The following is a 26,178-nucleotide window of genomic DNA, read 5'->3' as shown; positions in this document are numbered from 1 at the left end:
CCAAACAATATTCCATTATATGGATATGTCACATTTTGTTTATCCATACATCTGCTGATGGACATTTGGTTTGTTTCTACCTTTAAGCTCTTATAAATAATTCTATTATGAACATTCATGTACAAGTTTTTATACACACATATGCTCTCATTTCTATTGAGTATGTACCTAGGAGTAGAATCGCTAGATTATATAGTAACTCTATGTTTAACTTTTTGAGGAATTACTAGACTGTTTTCCAAAGTGGCTGCACTATTTTCCATTTCTACCTGCAATTAATGAGGGTTCCAATTACCCAAATTGTCTCCAAAACTTGTTATTATCTGACTTTTTAAATAGCTATCCTAGTGGTTGTAAAGTTGTATCTCATTGTGGTTTTGATTTGCATTTCCCGGATGTCTAATGATGTTGAGTATCTGTTCATGTACTTAGTGGTCATTTGTATATCTTCTTTGGAGAAATGTCTATTCAGATCCTTTACCCATTTTTAATTGGGCTATTTTTCTTTTTATTATTGAGTTGTAAGCTTGTCTTATTTATTTTTGTTTCTCCTTTTCTGTCCTTTTTTGGATTACTTAAATTTTTAAGGAGTCTTTTTTGGACAAATTTATATACATTTAAGATGTACAACATGATATTTATATATACATACATACATTGTGAAATGTTTACCACAATAAATCTAATCAACATATCCATCAACTTACATAGTGTGTGTGTTGAGAATACTTAAGATCTACTCTATTAGCAAATGTCAAGTGTACAGTACATTATTATTTATAGTCACCATGCTATACATTAATTCTCTAAAACTGATTCATCTTATACTTGAAAGTTTATACCCTTTAACCAGCATCTCTCCATTTTTCCCCAGCCCCCAGCCCCTGGTAACTATCTCTCCACTCTCTACTTCTATAAGTTCAGCTTTTTTAGATTCCACATATAAGTGAAATCACACAGTACTTGTCTATACCTCATTTGTGAGAGTTTTTGTCATGAAGCAGTGTTGAATCTTGTCAAATATCTGTTCTCCATCTATTGCGATGATCATATAGTTCTTGTTCTTCATTCTGTTACTGTGATGTATCACATTTATTGATTTGAGTATATTGAACTATCTTTGAATCTCAGGGAAAAACCTCACTTGATCGTGGTATGTAATCCTTTTAATGTTCTTTCAAATTAGGTTTGCTAGTATTTTGTTGCAGATTTTTTAATTTTTTAGAATTCTGGTTTTTTATTTGAATAATCATGGTGTTAAAACAATTTTTATCCTATTGAAATGGTGTATTGCATAAATTGAGTTTGGGATGTTAAATCAACTGTGTGTTATCGGAATAAATACCACTTTTTGTTATTAGATTATTGATTTTGTGTTTATATTCATGAGAGATGATGATCTGTAGTTTTCTTTTCTCCTAATGTCCTTGTCTGGTTTTGGTCTCAGGATAACACTGGCCTCATAGGATGACTTATGGATCATTTGCTTCTATTTTTAGTGGTAACTAAATAATTGATGTTAATTTTTCCTTAAATATTTGGTCAAATTTATTACTGAAGGCAACAGAGCAAGGGTAGTGCTTTCTGGGTAGTTCTTGCTTACCACAGAATTCTATTTTATGACAAAAAATACAAAGATGTGTAGTTTAAAAGCCAGGTAGATAAATTGTCACACAGATCACTGCAGCTCTGTTCATTTTTATTAAATCTTTTTCTTATTGTATTTCAGATTGGATAATTTGTATTGTCTGTCTTCAATTTCACTGACTCTTGAAACAGAAGCCAGAATATAATGTGAAAGAAATTAATTATAATCATCATTTGAAACATAGATTAATCTAGTTAAAGTAAAAGTTGAGATTTTGGAGGAAGGGAGAAAGTTTTGATGGGAAAATATGCTAAGTTTCTCATGTGATGTTGTCTTTTTTAATTGATAGAAAAAAATAAAGATTAAAATGTATTTTTAAATTAATGATAATGCATGGATTTAAAATATGCTGTATAACTTCCAAACCAATAGAGGAAAAAAACCTCTTAGCAACAGAATTAATTCTATGGAGAATAAAAGAGAACAAAGGAACCAAAAGTAGTTGGAAGCATAAAATAAGATTACAAAAGTACTACCTTTGTCTAAATAAATGTGAATGGGTTAAACTTCTTTATTAGAAGATTGATTTTTATGTTTAATTAAAAAATTAAATCTAATTACCATATTTCTGTGATTCTAAGATACCACCAATTAATTGTAAGACACATTATCAACTTAAGAATTTTTAGGGAAAGAAAGAAACATTCTAAATTTACATACTAATTGTAAGATGCATCACAATTTCAAAAACAGCAAAATATGAAAAACTATATCTTACAGTCAAAGAACTACCATGTGAGTTGTGCCTTAAGAAAAAAGAAAGCCAAAATTTAAAAATAAGCAGATAGGCAAAATGTGTCAAACAGCTGAAAGAGAGAGGGACAGCAGCAAAATGGCAGTATTAATATAAACAACTAGAATTCCTGCTAAATGGAGATTGAATCCTTCAAAGTGATCTCATTCTTTGAAGTTTGTGACTTGTAGATTTCCCACCCTATCTTAGCTTCCAATGATTATATAGATTTTCCCATTTTTATTTTCCTTTGGTAATTTTGATTGATGGTTGGAGGGGTAAAGGGGTTTGCATGGTGCAATAGTTACTCACCTGAGTCAGCATTTTCTTCAGAAGTTTAAATCTCTACTTCTCTCTAAAAGGAAAATTGGCCTACAATAATCAATGAAGATACTTTAAAAGGAAAAAGCCAATGAACAAGGTTACAAAAAACTAATTTAATAGTCCTTTTGCTGGTAGTAGAGTTTCTTCCATTTTTTTTCAGATCTTACTACCAAGCATGCAGTTGACATTGAGGATATGAAATGCAGCTCCACAGAGATTTTGAGCATCCAAAGCCAGAGTGGACCAAAGTACAGTGAACCAGGTAGAAATTTTGAATAGATCATTGAGCTTATCAGGAGATACCTATATATGACGTAAAAATACAATACATTCACATATACCATCTACTGTGAGTCAGTTTTCCTGTCTAAAATTTGATTATTATAATCCTAGTTGTCCTTTTTTTCTCTTATCTGCCAATTTATATTTGTTACTATCATTAACTCAGAATCCTACCAGCATCAAAACTGAATAATATATAGAGGAGAGTTACAAAGATTAGAGAAGAAAAATGAAGGAGAAACAGCATTAATATTAAAAATAGAAATCTTAAAATATTATAACTCAGTAAATAAAACTTTATATTTTCAATCAGCTTTAGCAGTCTTGTTGACCTTTGTTATGCTTTTTAAAAATTTAAATTTTAATCTCCCAAAGCAATCATATCATTCTCTGTTCCATTATTATTGTTAGTGTTATTATCCTACCAAATTTGAAATCTCAGAATCATTTTTTGTTCCAGTGCAATGGCAAATTGTGTTGCTTCTTAACTATATTGATGATATGGTCATTTAGTTACATTTATAATTGGATCATGTTAATCATCTATTTGGAACTTTACTTCTTTGTTGATGAAAGTCATAAAATCACACTGACTACTTATCAATAAGTGAGGAGTAGCTTTGCGCAGTGGCAGTATCGTAGCCAATGAGGTTTATCCGAGGCGCGATTATTACTAATTGAAAACTTTTCCCAATACCCCGCCATGACGACTTGCAATATAGTCGGCATTGGCAATTTTTGACGGTTCCCACGGGGACTGGATAAAAAAAAAAAATAAAAAAAAAAAATAAGTGAGGAGTAAGTTTTTAAGTCCACCCTATAAATATATAATTCTGTGCTAGGCCTTCTATTTTTTTTCTTTCTTTTTTTTTAATTTCAGCATATTATCAGGGTACAAATGTTTAGGTTATGTGTATTGGTGTGCTAGGCCTTCTAGAGTCTAGACTCATTAAGGTGAAGAATTACTCTCCATAATACTATTTGCTTAACATCACCAATATTTAGTATGGAATTAAAAATAGTACTATCTCGGCCGGGCGCGGTGGCTCACGCCTGTAATCCTAGCACTCTGGAAGGCCAAGGCGGGCGGATTGCTTGAGGTCAGGAGTTCGAAACCAGCCTGAGCAAGAGCAAGACCCCGTCTCTACTATAAATAGAAAGAAATTAATTGGCCAACTAATATATATAGAAAAAATTAGCTGGGCATGGTGGCGCATGCCTGTAGTCCCAGCTACTCGGGAGGCTGAGGCAGAAGAATCGCTTGAGCCCAGGAGTTTGAGGTTGCTGTGAGCTAGGCTGATGCCATGGCACTCACTCTAGCCTGGGAAACAAAGCGAGACTCTGTCTCAAAAAAAAAAAATAGTATTATCTCCTAAGTACTGACAACATAAGCTGTGAGTATTAAAAGCATTAATATACATAACGCTCTTAGAATTTATCCTACGTACAGTAAACTCAGTAAAGTTTAGCTGTCAATGTATTTTTTAAAAATCACCACTATTGTAGTTGATACACCATGTTATATATATGTAATTCTTTATATAAGTGAAAATTTAAGAATGTTCTTTGTTTCTCAAGTAGCCCAAATATTTTTATTGAAATACTTTTATTGTAACAGAATGATCAAACATAACAGTTGCTTACAAAAAGTTTTAAATTATACTTAATTTTATTCAATGTTTATGTAACTTTAATTTTCATATATTCCAGGAGAATTAGAAATGGCACTAACTCATCTACCCCTAACAAGCCAACATTCTTCAGTGAATTCATTATGTATCGGACTTCAGATATTTCCGTCTTCTCCTGTTGGTAAAATGTATGTAAAGATTATATCTAGAACCCAAATTGCAATTCAGAACAAGTAATCTTTAATTAAATATGTCCATAGAAAGGCAATTTCCAAGATGTCTTTATGAAAATGTAAGAGATAGTATAGTATTTGTAGTAAGCAACTTGAGGATTTATATGAATATGTATGTACATATTTGGTTTTATATGTGTAGTGTATCTTTACAAGGATATACAAGAAACAAGTAATATTAGTTATGTTCAGAGGGGAATTGAGGAACCTTATAATGTGAGTAGGAGATATTTTTACATTAGGGTCCCTTTTTTAAATTTTAAAATACTAAGGGGGTACAAATATCAAGGGGGTACAAAACCTATCATTAATTACATGGATAGATTTTATAATGCTTAAGTCAAGGCTATTAGTGTGTTCATCACCTGAATAGTGTTCATTGTACCTGTTAGGTAGGTTTTTACTCCTCCCCCTCCCACTTGTTGATTTCTAATGGCTTTTACTTCTCTCTGTGCCCATTGTCCCATCAATTAGTTCCAAATTATTAGAGAGTACATGTGGTGTTTGTTTTTTCATTCCTGAGATACCTATTTTGGGGATGTTAAACTAGATTATTTTTTCATGTTTCCAGAGATATTTTGCTGGTTTCTTCTCATCTGAAACCTCTTCTTTCAGCTCAGGGCAAATAGATTTGTGGCATACCTGTTCTCCTTTACTGGGAACTCTCCTGCTTAGAAGGAGAGGTCCCTAGATGGCATTTTTGTGACCTACTCTGGAAAATTGATCTGGCAGGAGAGGGGCAGATGTACTAAAAGCCTGTAATGCAGTTGTTCTTTGTTGTCTCATTCCCCTATGATTGTCACAGTCCAAGCCAGTGCTGGATGATCTCCATGCAGAGTGGTAGTTTATTCCCTAGGTCACTGTTGGAAGCTCGTGTGAGGGACTAGATGAGTCCCTTTCCATGGAGGCTAGTGTTGCGAGAGAGTATGTCTCATCACTACTATATTCACCAGCAAAAGAGAAATCACTTCCATTTGATTCTGACTATAAAAACTTAGAAATCCTTATTTTAAAAATGGATTTACAGTAGTCACTCCTCATCTCTGAGGAATAAGTTGCAAGACCCCAGGTGGATGCCTAAAACAGTGGATATGATCAAACCATATGTGTTCTGTTTTTACTTATACATACATACCCATGATAAAGTTTAATTTATAAATTAGGCAGAGTAAGCAACAATAACTAATAATTAAATAGAACAATTATAAGAATATGCCAGCAGCACTACTTTTGTGCCTTGGGAACATTAGGTAAAATAAGGGTTCCTTGAACACAAGCACTGTGACAGCACAACAGTTGATCTGATAACCAAGAGGGCTACTAAGTGACTAAAAGCCAGATAACATAGACATCTGGACGAAGGGATGATTCACATTCCCAGATAGAACAGAACAGGACAATGCAAGATTTCATCATACTGTTCATATCAGTGTGTAGCTTAAAACTTATGAATTGTTGATTTCTGGAATATTTCATTTAATATTTTTGAACTGCAGTTGACCATGGGTAACTAAAACTGCAGATAAGGGGGGACTACTGTATACCACAACTGTAAAACTAAAAACAGAGGGAAAAGTGTTAAAATTTAAAAACAACATAAGGGAAAATAAGAAGTAATGTTATTGTATCCTTAACTTATTTTTATGGCCCCAATTACTTTTATTTCAGAATACAACATTTTGGCTGGAACTAATACCCAGTTAACAAATGTTTTTAGTGCCTACCACATGTAAGATTTTGTGCTTTTACAGGACTAAAAAGAAAAGTCTGTATGGCATAAGATTTTATTTCCATATGACTACTGACTTGTGAACATATTTTTAGGGCCAAAGAATATATCAAATTCAGAAATGTTTTTAGAAAGCTTCAATAAAAGTAAAAATATTTCTCTATACAGGACATGGCTTGCCTGAATATTTCTTCTTTCTTTCACTTTAAAATGACTGCCTACAATCTGAGGTGTCTAGTTGTCAGAGAGACCTTGGTAAGATTCAAGAATTATCTAGATTATTAAATTTTCTAACATATGACCCAATTTTGGGATTATGCAGGTAAATTATAGGCTTAGACATAAAACCTAGCTTTCTACTGTCCTAGCCTGTAAGTTTAACTAGCAGTACTTATAATTAGCATACTCATATGTGTTCCATATGGACAGAGAAACAGAATACAACCAATTCTCACTCAGGGGTAGTGGGAGGTTTGGACATAGCTTAAGGGGCTTATAAATTAATGGTCTTTCCCCCACCAAGTCTAAAAACTTCACAGTTACTGATAAGTTGTGATTTACACTGAATGACATGCATATTTCTTCCCTTCTCCACCCAGCACCCCAAAGCACACAATCATACACACACAGACACACATCACTCACTCACACACTCACCAAAATTGAAGAACCCAAATTAAACTTTAGGACCATGCCACTTCCAGAGAAAGTAGAACAGACAGGACTTTGGTTTCATAGTTCTGATCCTCAGCCAGTGGAGGTTCCAGAATTCTTATATATTAATAGAATAGACTTGGGGATAGCAATTTTATAAAAATTTTGTTGAAGCTGCTGTTTTCATGATAAGCACAGTAATTTTATTTAGATTGTATTTTATTTTTGGTGGCTTATAGGATTTGAGCTGGCACAGTTTATGGAGGGAAGTGCTAAAACCCTCCCAAGTCAGCTCCCCCCCCCATCCAGGTTCCATTGAGGGAGGTAGAAGAGGGAGTAATTTACAGGCAAACAGGAGCCATTAAGTTTACAAATTACCAAACCTTCCCAGGGAAGGAGGAAGTAAGTACTGTATTTGTTCTCTGGTCTATCAAACTCTACTTCATTTTACACATTTATAAAATTGAGTTAATTTTTCACTTGCTTTTGAGTATAAAAAATTTTAATAAAAATACTTAAAATTTTATTATACAAAAAGATTCAATATTATTAATGTATCAAACTTTAACTCTTCTTTTTTTTGTAGTGTGCTTATTGCTAAAGAATCAGCAAAGAATTATTGTATAGTGTGGCAGTTAGAAAGCTGCAGAAGCTCTTTGAACCAATTTTTGCTTACAGGTAAATATTAATTGCCAAATAGAAAGTATAGGTAAAAAAGGTACAATCAGTAGAAATGTGGGATATTATTTTTCTTTGACCATTTAACACAGAAATAGAACACCAAAACTTATTCTTCCTATATACCTGTAACTTTGTACCAATCTCTTCCCATCCCCACTCCCCATCCCTTCTCACTCCTCTGGTAATTATTCTAAACTCTATTTCTATGAGAATGACTTTTTAGATTCCACACATGAGTGGGATTATGTGGTATTTGTCTTTCTGTGCCTGGCTTACTTCACTTAACACAATGTCCTCTAGGTTCATCCATGTTGCCTCAAATGACAAACTGAATAGCATTTCATTGTGTATATATACCACATTTTGTTTATCCATTATCTGTTGATGGACATGTAAATTGATTCCATATCTTGGCCATTATTACTAGTGCTGAAATAAACAGGAATGCAAATGTCTCTTCAACATAACTGATTTTATTTCCTTTGGATATATACCCAGTAGTGGGATTGCTGGATCATATGGTATTTCTATTTTTAAGTTTTTGAGGAACTTTCAATTTGTTTTCCATATTGGCTGTACTAATTTACATTCCCACTAGAAGTGTGTAAGTGTACCCTTTTCTTCACATCTTGCCAACACTTTTGATTTTTTTGATAGTAGCCATTCTAACTAGGATGAGGAGATAATCTCCTCGTAGTTTTGATTTGCATTTCCCTGATGACTGGTTGAGCACTTCTTCATGTACCTGTTGAGCATTTATATATTTTTTTTTTGTTGCTAAGTTGTTTGAGTTCTTTATATATTTTGGATATTAATCTCTTATCAGATGTATAGTTTGCAAGTATTTTCTTTCATTCTATAGGTTATCTCTCTGCTCTGTTGATTGTTTCCTTTGCTCCGCAGAAGATTTTTAGTTATACATTTTTGAAATGACAAAATTTTGAAATAGAGAACAGATTAGTGGGTACTAGGGGCTAGTGACTGGAGGGTAGATGCAGGAGGGAGGTGGGTATGATTATATAAGAGCAATAGGCAGGATCTTTGTGGTTTTGGAACTGTTCAGTATATTGAGTGCAATGAGGGATACACAAATCCACATTGGTGATAAAAATTGGATAGAATTTAATACATACACACAAGTACAGGTAAAACAGAAAATCTGAATAAGATTGGTGAGTTTTTTCAATGTCAGTATACTAAGGTGATGTTATATTATAGTTATCCAAAATGTTGCCATTACTGGTAACTAGGCAAGTGTATAAGAGATCTCTCTATTATTTAATATTTCATATAACTGCATGTGACTCTATAATAATTTCCATCTTTAAAAAAGAATGAACTATTGATACCTACAACATGGATGATCTCAGAATAGTTATGCTGAATGAAAGAAGCCAGATACAAAAGAGTTCATATGGTATGATTTCATTTTTATAAAATTCTAGAAAATGCAGTTTAATCTATGGTGGCAGGAAGCAAAACAGTGGGACAGGGGTAGGGGAATGGAGTGGATTAGAAGGAGGTATAGAAAGGCAGGAGGAAACTTTGGAGGATAATGGATATGTTCATTATATTGATTATGGTAATGGATTCATGAATGTATACATATCAAAGCTTATCAGTTTTTTCATTCTAAATATATGCAACTTATTGCCTGTCAATTATACTTCAATAAAGCTATTAAAAATTGTATTTACCTCATAGGATTATTTTAGGATTTATTAAGAATAGTGCATATAAAGAAAGCACTTAGCAGATGTTTTTTAGTAACTACTAATTACTATTGTTAATATTAGTACTTGTCAGTTTCTTATTTTTATCATAATTATTACTGTCATTATAAAAAACACCATTCCAAAATTAGGGTTTCAAAATTCAAAATATTAGGCTGGGCGTGGTGGCTTATGCCTGTAGTCCTAGCACTCTGGGAGGCCGAGACAGGAGGCTTGCTTAAGCTCAGAAGTTTGAGACCAGCCTGAGCAAGAGCGAGACCCCATCTCTACTAAAAGGTAGAAAGAAATTTGGCAGAGCAACTAAAAATATAAAAAATTAGCCCGGCATAGTGCCACGTATGTATAGGCCCAGCTACTTGGGAGGCTGAGGCAGGAGGATTGCTTGAGCCCAGGAGTTTGAGGTTGCTGTGAGCTAAGCTGACACCACGGCATTCTACCAGGCAAAGGAGCAAGATTCTGTCTCAAAAAAAAAAAAAAAATATTAAAAATTCTAATTTGGGGTTGATGTTTGTAATGCAGATAATGATATCAAGTATAATAGTTGTGCTACTTCCCTCCCTATCTTATGATTTTTCCTTTATATTTAGGCTAAAAAGTAATATAGCAGCAAAATGTGTACCGTGATAACTAAGATGATACAGTCATCATGAAATTTGAACAAATATATTAAATCAGAAATCATAATTCATCATAATGAGCCACTTGTTTAGGCTCATGATAGTGAATTAGAATTTCTGATTTAATAAATCTTATATTACTTCTTCAAAATGTTATCAAATGTATTAATTTAACAATTAATAATAAGGGTTCCTTCTCTTACTAACTACTGGAATAATTTTAACTTCTTGATATTTCTTCAAAGGTTGAAATAAATCCTTTATATAACTTCTATTGCTATCCTAGCTTGAACTTTTACAAATATTAGCATCTTGAAACAAAATACCAGATATAACTTTAAGTTTTACTTTTATTTTTAACTTGTGAAAATACGTTTCATAAAGACATTCCAGACTGTCCCTCCCCTCCCTGCCGAGAGTGCTAGCAAGTCAGAGGTTATTAAAAAAGAAAAAGAAATTCCAGTGTGGTTCTGTTTATTATGTTTTATGTTTCTGTTACCCTGTAGACTATTTCTGACTATTTGGGTTTTTTTATTTTTTTTTAAGTGCCAAGAATTCAAGAGCCCAACAGTCAATATTCAGTTACAGATTTAAAAAAGATATTTTCTATTGAAGAAGAAAGACTTAGGATTAATCCCATAAAGGCAGACTGGTGGAAACAGGCAGGACTAAATTTAATGATGACAGAAACTTGGGCACATCTGAATACATATTTGCATCAAGATCATCTGTCTTCTAATGATACTGAAATGGAGATACTTTTGCCTACAGAAATGCTTCCATTAGAATGTAAGTATATAATAGTAAATATGACATGTGAACATTTTCAGAGTGAGAAATGGTTAGGTAATTGGTTTTCTCTAGATGATTGGGAAAATCACTAAGTTCTATCATTCAATATTGGTTCTGGCTCTGCCAGAATTTATGACTTTGGGCTTCTCTAGGCCCCATTTTCTTCCTTGGAAAAATGATGAAGTTTGACTAGCTGATCTCTATAATCTTGTCCTATTCTAAAATTGTATGGTCTCAATTTTTAAATTTCTAGTAATTTTCAATTAAAGACTTTATTTCCTTTTATAAATGATTAAATTGCTAGCACAGTTTCAGTTTACCTCAGCCTAAGCATTTTGTAGTAACTGCTTTTTGACCTGAGAGCTGAACCTTAGAATTCAAGGTTCTAGTAATATCTCCTCAACAATAGAAAATTTTTCTTTGTTACCTAAAAGTTTACTAACTTAGCATTTTTTACTTATACAACTTACGAAGGCAAAACGTCTTTTGAATGTCTATCTTTGAGCTATTTTGGTTGCTATTTATGCCATCACAGTAAATGGAACATACTTAGCATGAATTATATATACCTTTTTAAAGTATTTATATATTGTTTTAAAATCAGTTTGTGCAATAATTAATAAATTTTAATCTTAAAAATTGGGAAAGTTTATATTTAGTTTATTATAGAGTGATAAATATAATTAAAAGTGAATTTTTGGAAATTATTATCTATGTTGGGAGACTGGTCTAAAAAGATTAGGAATTAGGATGACAATTGTTATCAGCAAGGAGTGTTTTAGAAGACATAAAAGGCTTTGGATGTGGTAGGAAGGAAATAGACAAATAGACTATATCAAACAAATGCATACCAGTCCATCCCAGGCCTAGATGGTAGACTAAGAATTTTAAACCAGTTTAGGTCAGGTTGCTAGACAAAGAAAAGAACGAAGATCTTATGGGGTTTTCAAATATCCAGATAAAATATTAAATCTATAAAAATATGTAAAGTCTTTATTGTGATATGTAACTAATTTGAGGCTAAAATAAAACATACCATTTATCTTGATATCCAATAGAATCTTGATGTTAGTATAATTCTGAAGTTTAAAAAGCAATAACTATATCTAGAGCCCATGACCAAGTTTTCAGGGTTGGGGTGGTTAACAAAAGCATAGTAAAAGAAAATAATCAGAAAAGTGAAATAATAAACAGTTCTTATTTACCTGCTAAACGTACCAGATTATCTCTAGAGTATCTCAGGGGTCCAAGTTGGTATCACTCAGGCCCTATTCAGCCTACACATTATTGACTCATACGGTGTTTTAATTAGTTAACAACATTTAAAATCTGGGGAATTTCACACCTATGATCTGTATTTTGTCTTTTTTTTTTTTTTTTTGAGACAGAATCTCGCTTTGTTGCCCAGGCTAGACTGAGTGCTGTGTCGTCAGCCTAGCTCACAGCAGCCTCAAACTGCTGAGCTCAAGCAATCCTGCCTCCCGAGTAGCTGGGACTACTACAGGCATGCGCCACCATGCCCGGCTAATTTTTTCTATATATATATTAGTTGGCCAATTAGTTGGCCAATTTCTTTCTATTTGTAGTAGAGACGGGGTCTCGCTCTCACTCAGGCTGGTTTCGAACTCCTGACCTCGAGCAATCCGCCCGCCTCGGCCTCCCAGAGAGCTAGGATTACAGGCGTGAGCCACCACGCCCGGCCTCATTAGCCATTTTTATATCTTCTTCATTTTAAAAAAATATATATACAGGCATATCTCTTTTACTGCAATTTCCTTTACATATATTGCATTTTTTACAAATTGAAGGTTTGTGGCAACCCTGTGTAGAATAAGTGTATCTACACCATTTTCCAACACCATAGGCTCACTTTGTATCTCTGTGTCACATTTTGTTAATTTATAGTATTTCAGACTTTTTCATTATTTTCAAATCTCGTATGGTGATCTGTGATTAGTGACCTTTGATATTACTGTTGTAATTGTTTTGAGGCACAGAAACTATCCCCAGATAAGACAGTAAACTTAATCAATAAATGTGTATGTACTGACTGCTCCACCAACCTGACTGGTTCCTCTGTCACTGTCCCTCTCTTTGGGGCTCCCTATTCTCTGGAGACACAACAATATTGAAACTAAGCCAGTTAATAACCCTACAATGGCCTCTAAGTGTTCAAGTGAAGAGTCCAACGTCTCTCACTTTAAATCAAAAGCTACAAATGATCAAGCTTAGTGAGAATGGCATGTCAAAAGCCAAGATAGGCTGAAAGCTAGTTCTCTTGTTAGCCAAGTTGTGAATGCAAAGGAAAAATTTTTGAAGGAAATTAAAGGTTTTACTCTAGTGAACACAGAATCAATAAGAAAGTAAAACAGCCTTATTGCTGACATAGAGAAAGTTTTAGTGGTCTGGTTAGAAGATCAAACCAGCCACAACATTCCCCTAAGCTAAAGCCTAATTTAGAGCAAGCCCCTAATTCTCTTGAACTCTGTGAAGGCTGAGAGAGGTAAGGAACGTGCAGAAGAAAAGTTGGCAGCTAGCAAAGATTGGTTCATGAGGTTTAAGGAAAGAAGCCATCTCCATAACAAAAGTACAAGGTGAAGCAACAAGTACTAATGTAGAAGCTACAGCAAGTTATTCAGATGATCTAGCTAAGATAATTGATGAAGGTAGCTACACTAAACAACAGATTTTTCATGTAGAAGAAATAGCCTTATATTGGAAGAAGATGCCGTCTAAGACTTTTATAGCTAGCGAGGAGAAGTCAATACCTGGCTTTAAAGCTTCAAAGGACAGGCTGACTGTCTTGTTAGGGTATAATGCAGCTGGGCCCTAACAAGTTGCATCAGCTGACTTAAGTTGAAGCCAGTGCTCATTTACCATTCTGAGGAATTATGCCAAATATACTCTGCCTGTGTTTACAAATAGAACAACAAAGCCTATATGACAGCACATCTGTTTACATCGTGGTTTACTTAATATTTTAAGCCCATTGTTGAAACTTACTGCTCAGAAAAAAAGATTACTTTCAAAATATTACTGCTCATTGTCAATGTACCTGGTCACCCAAGAGCTCCGATGGAGATAGACAAGGAGATGAATGTTGTTTTCATGCCTGTTAACACAACATCTATTCTGCAGCCCATGGATCAAGGAGGAATTTCAATTTTCACGTCTTATTATTTAAGGAAAATACTACATAAGGTTAGAGCTGCCATAGATGGTGATTCCTGTCTTAGATCTGGGCAAAGTAAATTAAAAACCTTCTGGAAAGGATTCACCATTCTATGTGCCATTAAGAACATTCTGATTCATTGGAGGAGGTCAGTATATCAAGCATTAACAGGAGTTTGGAAGAACTCCAACCCTTATGGATGACTTTGAGGGGTTTAAGACTTCAGTGGATGAAATAACTACAGATGTGATGGAAATAGCAAGCAAACTAGAATTTGAAGTGGAGCCTGAAAATGTGACTGAATTACTGTGACTTTATGATAAAACTTGAACAGATGAGAATTTGCTTCTTATGGATGAGCAAAGAAAGTAGTTTCTTGAGATGGAATCTACTCCTGGTGAAGATGTTGTGAACATTGTTGTAAGGACAACAAAAGATTAAGACTATTTCACAAACTTAGCAGAGGCAGGGTATGAGAGGATTGACTCCAATTTTGAAAGAAGTTCTACTGTGGGTAAAATGCTATCAAACAGGATCACATGCTACAGAAAAGTCTTTTGTGAAAGGAAGAGTCCATCAATGTAGCAAACTTCATTGTTGTGTTATTTTAAGAAATTGCCACGATGCCCCAACCTTTAACAACCAGCACCCTGATCAGCAGCTATCAACATCGAGGCAACACTCTCCACCAGCAAAAAGATTACAACTCGCTAAAGGCTTACATGATTGTTAGCATTTTTTGGGGAATAAAGTATTTTTAACTAAGGTATGTACATTGTTATTGTAGACATAATGCTATTGCACACTTAATCGACAACAGTATAGTGTAAACGTAACTTTTATAAGCATTGGGAAACCAAAAAACTGATGTGACTCACTTTATTGCAATATTTTCTTTATTGTGGTGGTCTGGAACCAAACTGGCAATATCTCCAGGATATGCTTATAACAGTTTTATTGAGATATAATTCACGTGGCATACGATGGACCCATTTAATGTATACCATTCAATGGTGTTTAGTTGTGTAATCAGAGTTGTGTGATCATCACCACAAACTATTTTATTTATTTATTTATTTGTTGAGACAGAGTCTCACTCTATCACCCCAGCTAGAGTGCCATGGCGTCAGCCTAGCTCACAGCAACCTCAAAGTCCTGCCTCAGCCTCCTGAGTAGCTGGGACTACAGGCATGCACCACCAGGCCGGCTAATTTTTTCTATTTTTAGTATAGACAGGGTCACACTCATGCTCAGGTTGGTCTCGAACTCCGGAGCTCAAGCAATCCTCCCACCTTGGCCTCCCAGAGTGCTAGGATTACAGGTGTGAGCGACAGCACCTGGCCCATAAACCACTTTAGAACACTTTTACCACCCCATAAAAAGATACTATACCCATTATTAGTCACTCCCTATTTTACCCCGCTGTGAAACCACTGATTTATTCTCTATCTCTATAGATTTGCCTCTTATGGACATTTTATAAAGATGGAATCATACAACATGGCCTTTTGTCACTGGCTTCTTTCACTTAGCATCTTTTCAAGATTCATCCATGTTGTAGAATATGCATATCTTATGTGAAGTATTGTTTAAATCTTTTGCCAATTTTTAAATTGGGATGCTTTTTAAATATTGAGTTATAAGAGTTCTTTATATATTTTGGATACAGCCCTTTGTCAGTTATATGTACTGCAAGTATTTTCTTCCAGTCTGTGGCTTACCTGGTAAGTAAGTCTTTGACCCATAGAGTAACTGTTACCTCCAAAGCTATAATTCATTATATGCTTATCAGCAATAGGACTTTTCTGGAATTTCTTCTGTATCTGGTACAGATCCTATAGTAGGAAAAGAGGTCTTAGATTTATTTTTAATGTTTTATTCAGGCCAAAAATTGATTTTCAAAGCAATAAACAAATTAACCCTAATGATTAAATTACATTAATAAGAAACTACAACTAAAAGTTATCCCAATACCCTAATGGAACACTAGTTTAGGCATAGAGATCATTTGGTTATTTTTTGTTTTCTGTTTTCAGCATCACTAGAACATAAAAGTTGTTCCTCACCTATTATACTTACTAATGAGAAATCTACAAATGATTGTTTATCACTTCCACAAAAGAGTCCATCACTAACAGAGGAAGTACTAGATTTGTGTTTTTCTGATGAAAGTATCTCTGTTAAAAGACCCACAAAAGAAGAAAAACCAAAGAATGATCAAGAGCAAGTTAATGAAGTAGTCCAAAAGAAAGAAAATAAAGATCATGTTGAACTTGACTGCACAGTACCATCTACTGAATCATCTTCCTCTTCAAGAATTAAAAAAGCATCTTTTGAACATGGTAAAAAACGGGAGAATGATTTGAATCTTCTGAATGACTTTATGATGTTGAGAAATAAATACAAGACTTGCACCTCAAAGACTGAAATCACAGAGAGTGCTAAAAATGATGGTGGGTAATTTTAGTAATATTTTGACATATATATGAAAAGCTAAAGGACTAAGAGTATAATTTATTATAGAAGGCAAAGAAATAAAGCTGCTCTAGGTAAAATTATCCTATTTTTCATAGTCATAGAAAATATCATTTATTCATGATACTTGTATTGGAGATAGATATGGATATAGGTATAGATTTAGATATAGATATATATTTTTCTAAAAATTTAAAAGTGCATTTGAATTTTTAACAAAAGCCACTATTTGTATACCTTGCTACCTACAACTTGGCCACACAAATGCACACTATTTCTAACTTTTGCTGATCATTGTGCCATTCTTTTTTCTCTTTTAGTTAACAGTCCTAGCTTAGTATTTAAACTTATATTTTAATGTATGCTTAAAAACTTTCTTTGATTGCTTATTACTCTTTCTAACGTTACCAAAGTGTTTCCATTTGAGTTATAATTGTCTTACATTCATTGCTTATAACCACATCAACAGTAGAGTAATATGTCATATCATTTCACATCTGGTAAAAAAAAAATAGGCATTCTAGAATAAGTTTGACATAAGTTACCCTGATGAAATAAATACAAAACATTTATGCAACTTAGAGCATAGTTAGGTCTTATTGTCCTGTATACTATTAATGGACACAAGATCTTCAGTTCTTAATGGTATGATGGTTGTATATACTTTTCCAAAAGATGTGACAGCCTTTTATAGATCTATTTAAAGTTATATTACCGTGTCAGTCAGTACATTTTTCACAATGAAAAAAAATTGATGAAAATGCAGAATAGTATCTAATAATTTCAGAATTTTGTGATCATTTATGTTTTATATGCTCACCTTAAAGTTTGTTTTTACTACATGTAATCATTTGACTACCTTAAAACTTACCTTGCTAGGTGACAATTCTATATGTAACTGAGATCTTTCTAACCAATATTTGTGCTTCTGCATAAAAATGAGCAAAATATAAAAAATTATTTTATAAATATATTACAAAAAGAAGAATTTTAAAGAATTTGATATTTTCAGATTCTATTAATATTTGGTGTAAAAAAGAAATCCACCCCAAAATTAACACTGACTTCCTTTTCTGGTTGCCATACCTGTGATGATGGCTTGTAATAGAGCATATTGGCATCAGAAAATGAGAGAAAGCAGCAAGATAGGAGGAAAAGATAAAAAGAATGTGTTCTTGTAAAAAATAATTAGCCACTAATTTACTGAACAATGAAAGAAATACTAGTGTTAGGTGGGAATGCTTCTGTAATTCTGATGTTTCCTCAATTAGTGTTACATTCCTGGCCTCTTTGCCCTGTTATACATTTTCCTCAGAGGGGGTGGAAAGTATTACCTGAATTATAATTAAAAATAAATGGAAATAATAAATTGGGCATAAGCTTGTGGGAACAACCTGCCCAGGAGGAAGAGGCATTCTCCTTGGCTTCTTTATGTCATGCTTCTTTCCTGGGCAGTACTCCCTAGCTCCTACCTAATCTCTATCCTATTCCAGTCCAGCATACCCTAGTATTGGGTTAGTAATTCTGCCTAATTCTAGTGTTTAGTTAGCAAGTTCATTTGACTGTCAAACTAAGCTCTATTATCCAGCCTAGCCTTTAGTAATAATAGAGGTAACATTTTAATACATATTTTGCTTCTTGTCTTATTTTACAGTTGATGCAGAGGCAAGACATGTTATAACTTATTAGGCCTCCTCTAAAATTCCAATAATTAATATTATTTGATCACATCTATTTGAATAATTTTTTATATTTTGCTCATTTTTATGCAGAAGCACAAATATTGGTTAGAAAGATCTCAGTTACATATAGAATTGTCACCTAGCAAGGTAAGTTTTAAGGTAGTCAAATGATTACATGTAGTAAAAACAAACTTTAAGGTGAGCATATAAAACATAAATGATCACAAAATTCTGAAATTATTAGATACTATTCTGCATTTTCATCAATTTTTTTTCATTGTGAAAAATGTACTGACTGACACGGTAATATAACTTTAAATAGATCTATAAAAGGCTGTCACATCTTTTGGAAAAGTATATACAACCATCATACCATTAAGAACTGAAGATCTTGTGTCCATTAATAGTATACAGGACAATAAGACCTAACTATGCTCTAAGTTGCATAAATGTTTTGTATTTATTTCATCAGGGTAACTTATGTCAAACTTATTCTAGAATGCCTATTTTTTTTTTACCAGATGTGAAATGATATGACATATTACTCTACTGTTGATGTGGTTATAAGCAATGAATGTAAGACAATTATAACTCAAATGGAAACACTTTGGTAACGTTAGAAAGAGTAATAAGCAATCAAAGAAAGTTTTTTTTTTGTTTTTTTTTTTGAGACAGAGTTTCGGTTTGTTGTCCAGGCTAGAGTGAGTGCCGTGGCGTCAGCCTAGCTCACAGCAACCTCAAACTCCTGGGCTCAAGCGATCCTCCTGCCTCAGCCTCCCGAGTAGCTGGGACTACAGGCATGTGCCACCATGCCCGGCTAATTTTTTTTTATATATATTTCAGTTGGCCAATTAATTTCTTTCTATTTATAGTAGAGACGGGGTCTCACTCTTGCTCAGGCTGGTTTTTGAACTCCTGACCTTGAGCAATCTGCCCGCCTTGGCCTCCCAAGAGCTAGGATTACAGGCGTGAGCCACAGCGCCCGGCCTCAAAGAAAGTTTTTAAGCATACATTAAAATATAAGTTTAAATACTAAGCTAGGACTGTTAACTAAAAGAGAAAAAAGAATGGCACAATGATCAGCAAAAGTTAGAAATAGTGTGCATTTGTGTGGCCAAGTTGTAGGTAGCAAGGTATACAAATAGTGGCTTTTGTTAAAAATTCAAATGCACTTTTAAATTTTTAGAAAAATATATATCTATATCTAAATCTATACCTATATCCATATCTATCTCCAATACAAGTATCATGAATAAATGATATTTTCTATGACTATGAAAAATAGGATAATATATAGATGTGATCAAATAATATTAATTATTGGAATTTTAGAGGAGGCCTAATAAGTTATAACATTATTTATAATTAAAGTAATTCAAATAGATGTGATCAAATAATATTAATTATATGCCTAGGACTTCTCAGTTTGTGCCCAGCAGCAAGGCTAGGTCTGATCTGTTTGCCTTCAAAGCCCACACTTTCTACCATTGTACCATGCTGCCTCCATACTCAAATACTATGGAGTAAGGATGCTATAAAAAAAAAGCCCATAAACCAGTTATCATACAGCTTGTTGGGGCATAAGTTCCAATGCACCATATCCTTTGAACCATACGGATAATAAACTCTTGGAATAGCATGGATCATTTTAAGGGGTTTGTCAGGCCTGTTTCCCAAGCCTTGAAATAACATCATTAATCCAGTTTATGATATACTCCATTATTATTATTATTTTTGAGACAGAGTCTCGCTCTGTTGCTAGGGCTAGAGCTCCAAGGCTTCAGCCTAGCTCACAGCAACCTCAAACTCCTGGGCTCAGGTGATCCTTCTGCCTCAGCCTCCCAAGTACCTGGGACTACATGCATGTGCCACCATACCCGGCTAATTTTTTCTACATATTTTAAGTTTTCCAGCTAATTTTTTTTGATATTTTAGTAGAGACAGCATCTTACTCTTGCTCAGGCTGGTCTCGAACTCCTGAGCTTAAATGATCCGCTCGCCTCGGCCTCCCAGAGTGCTAGGAATGAGCCATCATTGCAGGAATTCCTATAATTCCATCATTACAGGAATGAGCCATCATGCCAGGCCTCCATTATTATATTTTTAAACATGTGTTTAAAGATAGTAATGCATTTCTAAAATTATCTGATAATTGTATTATTAATGGATGAAATTTCTATCTGGTTAAAATAACTGGAAGTCTGTGTGTGTGTGTGTGTGTGTGTGTGTGTGTGTGTGTGTGTGTGTGTGTGTGTTTGTATCCTCTACAATAACTAGGGAAGAAGAAAGGAAACTAGCATTTATTGAACACTCTATGCCAGGCACTTAATTATATATTAGAGATAAATATGATGCTGTTGCTGACCTGGAGAAGCTCACAGTGTAATAAAGTAGGCCAGGCATGCACATAGATCATTTCAATCCAATGTGGTGTGTGCCAGGAAAGAGGTATGCACTGAGTGCTGAGAAAACAAAAAGAGGGGCACTTTGCTGGCCTGGACATAGAATGGGCAGTTACATGAGACTTTTATAGGAGGTGCCTGAGTGCTGCAAGGTGAATAGGAAAAATTGACCTAGTTAAGAAAGGATGGAGACATGGAAGCCTTGGGGAAAAGGACAGCATTAGTAGCAGAAGGAAGGGTATGTAGAAAGTTATAGAGAAATTAAGTAAAACAGGATGTACCTTTTATGTGTCAGAAACTGTACTTGGTGTTTAGTCCTTTAGTCCATATTTTACATATGACAAAACTGAGGCTAGTGTCAGAACTGAGATTGAAAAACTGATCTGATGCCAAAGTTCTTTCATTTTACCATTCATCTTCCTACCTAGCACAATGTTAGTTGATCTGAATATTTGTTCAACTAATGTGCCTCATTGAAGAAATTTAACAATAATGATCGTATTTTAGAATAAAGCAAACAGTAAAGCCAAATTAAGTTTTTTCTGAACGAATTAATATTTTGATTAAAATTTCAAGATAAAGAAGAATATTCTTTGACTCTTCAAGAAGAAAGTCCTATTGTTTGTACTAATAAAATCCTGGAGAAAGCAAATCAGGAAAGGGGAACAAATACTGTCATTGATATTCAAGCATCAGGTATGCCACATGCTTTTAAATTTACTTAGTCTGAAAGCCCTTTCCTAGATATCTAGGAAAAACCTCATTTTTCATGAAATTTTCTTCACTTGTTTCAGATATTTATTCATTACACTCCCCCTTTTCAAGTTATTTCCAGACCTGGAATGCCCTATTCACTCTCTCTACCCTTCCCCATTGCCCTACCCCAGTCCACTAAGAGTTATTTCTTCCTTCATTTAATCTGCTGCTGCTTCCCTACATTAATCAGAGAACAACTGCAACTCTTTATACCCTTCTGTCCAGTCTAGAAAATGAACTGCTAATAGTTGCTCTCTCTGTTCTTTTACCCACTATCAGGGTGATGTAAATAAGTTGCTATTGATTCCTATATTGATTTGTTGTTGTTGTTCTGCTGTATAGAATGTTCTTTGACTCCTATGGAACAGCCTGCTTAAGAACTTCATGCTCATTATTAAAATCAATAAGGAAACATGACACAGGTTCTCAAGTATCTTTTCAGTTTTTAGTTCAATTTTATTTATGATCTCTAAGTGATTATGCAAATCTTTAAATAATGATATTTTAGTGGAAACTAGAAACAAATTTTGCATTGTTACAAATTTGTTTGGCTTAAGGTTGTAAGCTAATAGTAGAGGAGGGAAAAGAAAAAAAATATGTGATTGTCTTTATATGGGTCATCATACTTGCCATGTCAAATTTGTTACTGAATAAATCCTTTCTAATAAATAATATGGCCATAAAATTATATAATTCTCTGGGTTCATTTGTTTTTATTACTATATTTAGAGTAAATATCCTAAAGTAAATCTCTATACAATCCTATAATTTTTAACTCAGAAAAGAATTTAGATAGAAATTCAGATTTCCATGAAGTAACATGTTTAATTGGTGTATCAAAAAGAGGATACTATCTTTATAAAATCATCACCTTTAATGCTTTTATTTTTGCAGATAGCCAGTGCCAAGCATACTCTCTCCTAGAAGCAGCAGCTACTCCTATCTTAAAAAAGCTTATTTGCCTCTGTACTCTCCCTGCTGCTAATTGGAAATTTGCCATTGTTATTTTTGACCAAACAAGGTTTCTCTTAAAAGAACAAGAAAAAGTAGTAAGTGATGCTATTCACCAAGGTGAGTGCAAATAAAATTCATATTATTTTAAAAGATATAAGTGTAGAGATTATTATATAAAATTAGTAAAAATTGAGTATAGAAGATTCAGAAATGAGTCATAGATGAAGGTATAACTATAATTCAGTTTATGGTACTCACCCAAACCAATACTGAAAGATCAGCTAAGTAAGCAGAAAAAGGTAAGAGATATAATTTGGCATTGCTTCTCAGTGAAGCTCCTAATTGACATATATCACTTGACAGATTACTATTGCAGAAACTAAATTAACTTTATTATTATTAGCATCTGAAGCATTTGGTCTCCTCTCCCAAAAGGTCAAAAACTAGATGAATTAAAGTTAATTCTAGCCTTTTTCATGTGGCCCAAGATGGAGTAACAGGGACTAGATTTATCCTCCTGCCAGAAATAACAACAAAAAAGACAAAGATGAAATACATGAAATGAGTTTTTAAGACCCTGGATATCAGGCAATGAGGAGAGTAGTTTCTGAGAACTACGAAATAAGTGAAGTGAGCCTCACCATTACCCTAGCTTACTGCCTTGAAAGAGTTGCCTGGCCATGGCATATGGTGAGGTACCTGAGGCAGAGCCCAATGAATAATCTGAGTTGAGGAAACAGAGCTGAGAGTCCAGGGAAACCAAGATAGATAGAGTTCAAGAAGAGAACATTAGAAAGCAGAGAGTTTCACCCAGACAGTCCTAGAGTTGTGTAGAGGATCTCCCTCAAGTATTCAGCAGAGTATTGATCAAGGAATATATATGAGAAAACTAACTGACGTGTGGGAAAAAAAAAACATATGAAAGAATTAGAGGGACTGGTTTGCTGCATTCACACATGGCAGGGAATATTGTCTGCTGCCACCAGGTGGACTAGAAAAACTCATAATTCATAGAGGATTAAGTAGAGTACTCAGAAAAAATGTTTCCTCAGTAGTGGAGAATAATTATCCTTAAGCTTAGCAGTGCTCTGGACCTGCCTAACAAATCTCAAAGCAAGACCCAAAGGATGAAACTACTTCCAAGAAATTTAGCTATGTCCCATAAGAAAGCTCAAGAGAATTTATATGAGCACAACAATACCTAGCACTCAGCAAAGTAACATTCACAATGTCTGCCATCCAATCAGATTACCAGGCATACAAAAAGGCAGGAAAACACAACCCATAATGAGAATAATCAATCAAAACACACCTGGAACTGACAAAGATATTAGAATTACCACAGAAGGATACTGAAACATATTAATTGTTGTCTGTATTTTCAAAAAGTTAGAGACATAAAAAAGATCCAAATCAAACTTCTAGAGACTAAACTACAATGTATGAAATGAAAAGTATACTGGATGGGGTTAATGACAGATTAAATATTACAGAAGAAAAGATTAGTTAATTTCAAAGCATAGCAATAAAAACTCTAGCTATACAAAACTATAAAGCATTAGTTGGTAAAAGAAGGAAGGGAGGGAGGGAGGAAGGAAGGGAGGGAGGGAGGAAGGAAGGAAGGAAGGAAGGAAGGAAGGAAGGAAGGAAGGAAGGAAGGAAGGAAGGAAGGAAGGAAGGGAGGGAGCATCAGTGGGCTGTAGAACAACTTTAAATAGCCAGGCCAAGCGCAATGGCTCATGCCTGTAATCCTAGCACTCTGGGAGTCCAAGATAGGCGGGAGGATCACCTGAGGTGAGGAGTTTGAGACCAGCCTGAATAAGAGCAAGGCTCCATCTCTACTAAAAATAGAAAAAATTAGCCAGGCGTCATGGCATGCACCTGTAGTCCCAGTTACTTAAGAGGTTGAGGCAGGAGAATCACTGGAGCCCAGGAGTTTAAGGTTGCTGTGAGCTAGGCTGACACCATGGCACTCTAGCCCAGGTGAGAAAGTGAGACTCTGTCTCAAAAAAAACCCAAACAAATATCCTAACACACTGGTAATTAGAGTCCTCAAAAAGAAGTTAAAAGAGGGTAAATGGAAAAAATATTAGAAGAAATAATGACTGAAAACTTTCTAAATTCAATGAAAACTACAAACCCACAGATACAAGAAACTCAATGAACCCTAAGTACAAGAATCATGAAGAAAGCTACAACTAGGTGCACATAATCAAATTGCTCAAACCCAATTATAAGAAGAAAATTGTAGGAGTAGCCAGAGGAGAAAACAATGTTATGTCACATACAGGAAACAAGGATAACGTGACATGAGATCTGTTGACATAAATAATGCACATGAAAAGACAGTGAGTAACATTTTAAAAGTACTGAAAGAAAAAAACCATCAACCTCGTTTTCTATACTAGACAAAAATATACTTCAAAACTGAAAGCAAAATACATTTTTGGACATAAAAAAGCTGAAAGAAATTATTAGTTAAAGATATACACTATAAGAAATATTAAAGTACCTCCTACTGACAGAAGAAAAATGATGCTAAATGGATCTACCCAGAGAAATGAAGACCACCAGAAATGGAAACTACATGAGTAAATAAGGTTTTTTTTGTTATTTAAATCTCTATAAAAGGTAACTGATTGTTTAAACAAAAATAATTGTAATGTGTTGTGGTGTTTATAACATATATAAAAACAAAATTCATGACAATAGCATAAAGACTTGGAAGGGAGAAATGGAAGTATACATTGTAGGGTTCTTGTATAATAAGTGAAGTGGTATAATATCATTTGAAGGTAGACTGTGAAAATGTTAAGGATGTATATTATAAGTCCTAATCACATTAAATAAATGTCTAAATTAAGGGCCTAAATAAAATAAAAAGGCAGAGATTGTCAGACTGGATAAAATACAAGGCTCAACTATATGCTGCTTACAAGATATAAAGACATATAAAGGTCAAAAATAAAAGGATGAAAGAAGATATACTATGCGAACACAAGTCAACAGAAAGGTAGAGTGGCTATATTGGTACCATACAAAGTCAATTTCAGAGCAAAGAATATAATAAGGGATTTTTTTTATCCCTGGTCATTTCATAATAAAGTGGTCAATTCATCAAGAAGACATAAGAATCCCAAATATGTTTGCACTTAATAACAGAGCTTCCAAATGCATGAAGCAAAATCTGATAGAACTGCAAGGAAAAAGACAAATCTACAATTATAGTAACAGATTTCAGTACCCCTCTTTCAATAATTGATAGGCTAACTGGGAAGAAAGTCATCAGGGATCTAGTAGACTGGAAGAACACTATTAACCAACTTGATCTAATTGACATTTGAAGAACATGTCACCTAACTATAGCAGAATACATATTCCTCTCAAATATATACAGAACACTTACAAGATAGACCACATTCTGAGCCATAAAACAATTCTTAATAAATTCAAAAGAATTTAAGTCATACAGACTCTATTTTCTGACCAGAATGGAATTAAGGTAGATATAATAACAGAAAGATTGTTGGAAAATGCCCAAATATTTGTAAGCTAAATAAAACACTATTAAATAATCCATGGATCAAAGAAGAAATCAAAAGAGAAATTAGAAAGTATCTTAGTGAATGAAAATGAAAACACAACATATTCAGAGTCTATGGGATGTCACTAAAGCAGCT

At 34.0% G+C, this 26,178-nt stretch overlaps 1 protein-coding gene and 1 non-coding gene across 2 annotated transcripts in view; both read left to right on the top strand.

Annotated features, from left to right (window-relative positions):
* The window catches only part of SHOC1 (shortage in chiasmata 1), an 81,282-nt gene that overhangs the window by 25,326 nt on the left and 29,778 nt on the right, over nt 1-26,178 (top strand). Inside the window, exons 8-15 of the mRNA XM_076008431.1 lie at nt 2,866-2,967; nt 4,698-4,806; nt 7,287-7,289; nt 7,821-7,912; nt 10,812-11,054; nt 16,266-16,682; nt 21,365-21,484; nt 22,439-22,615. Coding sequence (XP_075864546.1) covers nt 2,866-2,967; nt 4,698-4,806; nt 7,287-7,289; nt 7,821-7,912; nt 10,812-11,054; nt 16,266-16,682; nt 21,365-21,484; nt 22,439-22,615 — 1,263 coding nt within the window. The remainder of the gene's footprint in view (nt 1-2,865; nt 2,968-4,697; nt 4,807-7,286; nt 7,290-7,820; nt 7,913-10,811; nt 11,055-16,265; nt 16,683-21,364; nt 21,485-22,438; nt 22,616-26,178) is intronic.
* Nucleotides 3,604-3,744, top strand: LOC142874623 (U4 spliceosomal RNA). The gene has a single exon (XR_012922286.1). It is a non-coding gene; the product is annotated as a U4 spliceosomal RNA (small nuclear RNA).

This window comes from Microcebus murinus, chromosome 12 (genome assembly GCF_040939455.1).
Source record: "Microcebus murinus isolate Inina chromosome 12, M.murinus_Inina_mat1.0, whole genome shotgun sequence".
Classification (NCBI taxonomy): domain Eukaryota; kingdom Metazoa; phylum Chordata; class Mammalia; order Primates; family Cheirogaleidae; genus Microcebus; species Microcebus murinus.
This window is presented reverse-complemented; position numbering and strand designations above follow the sequence as displayed.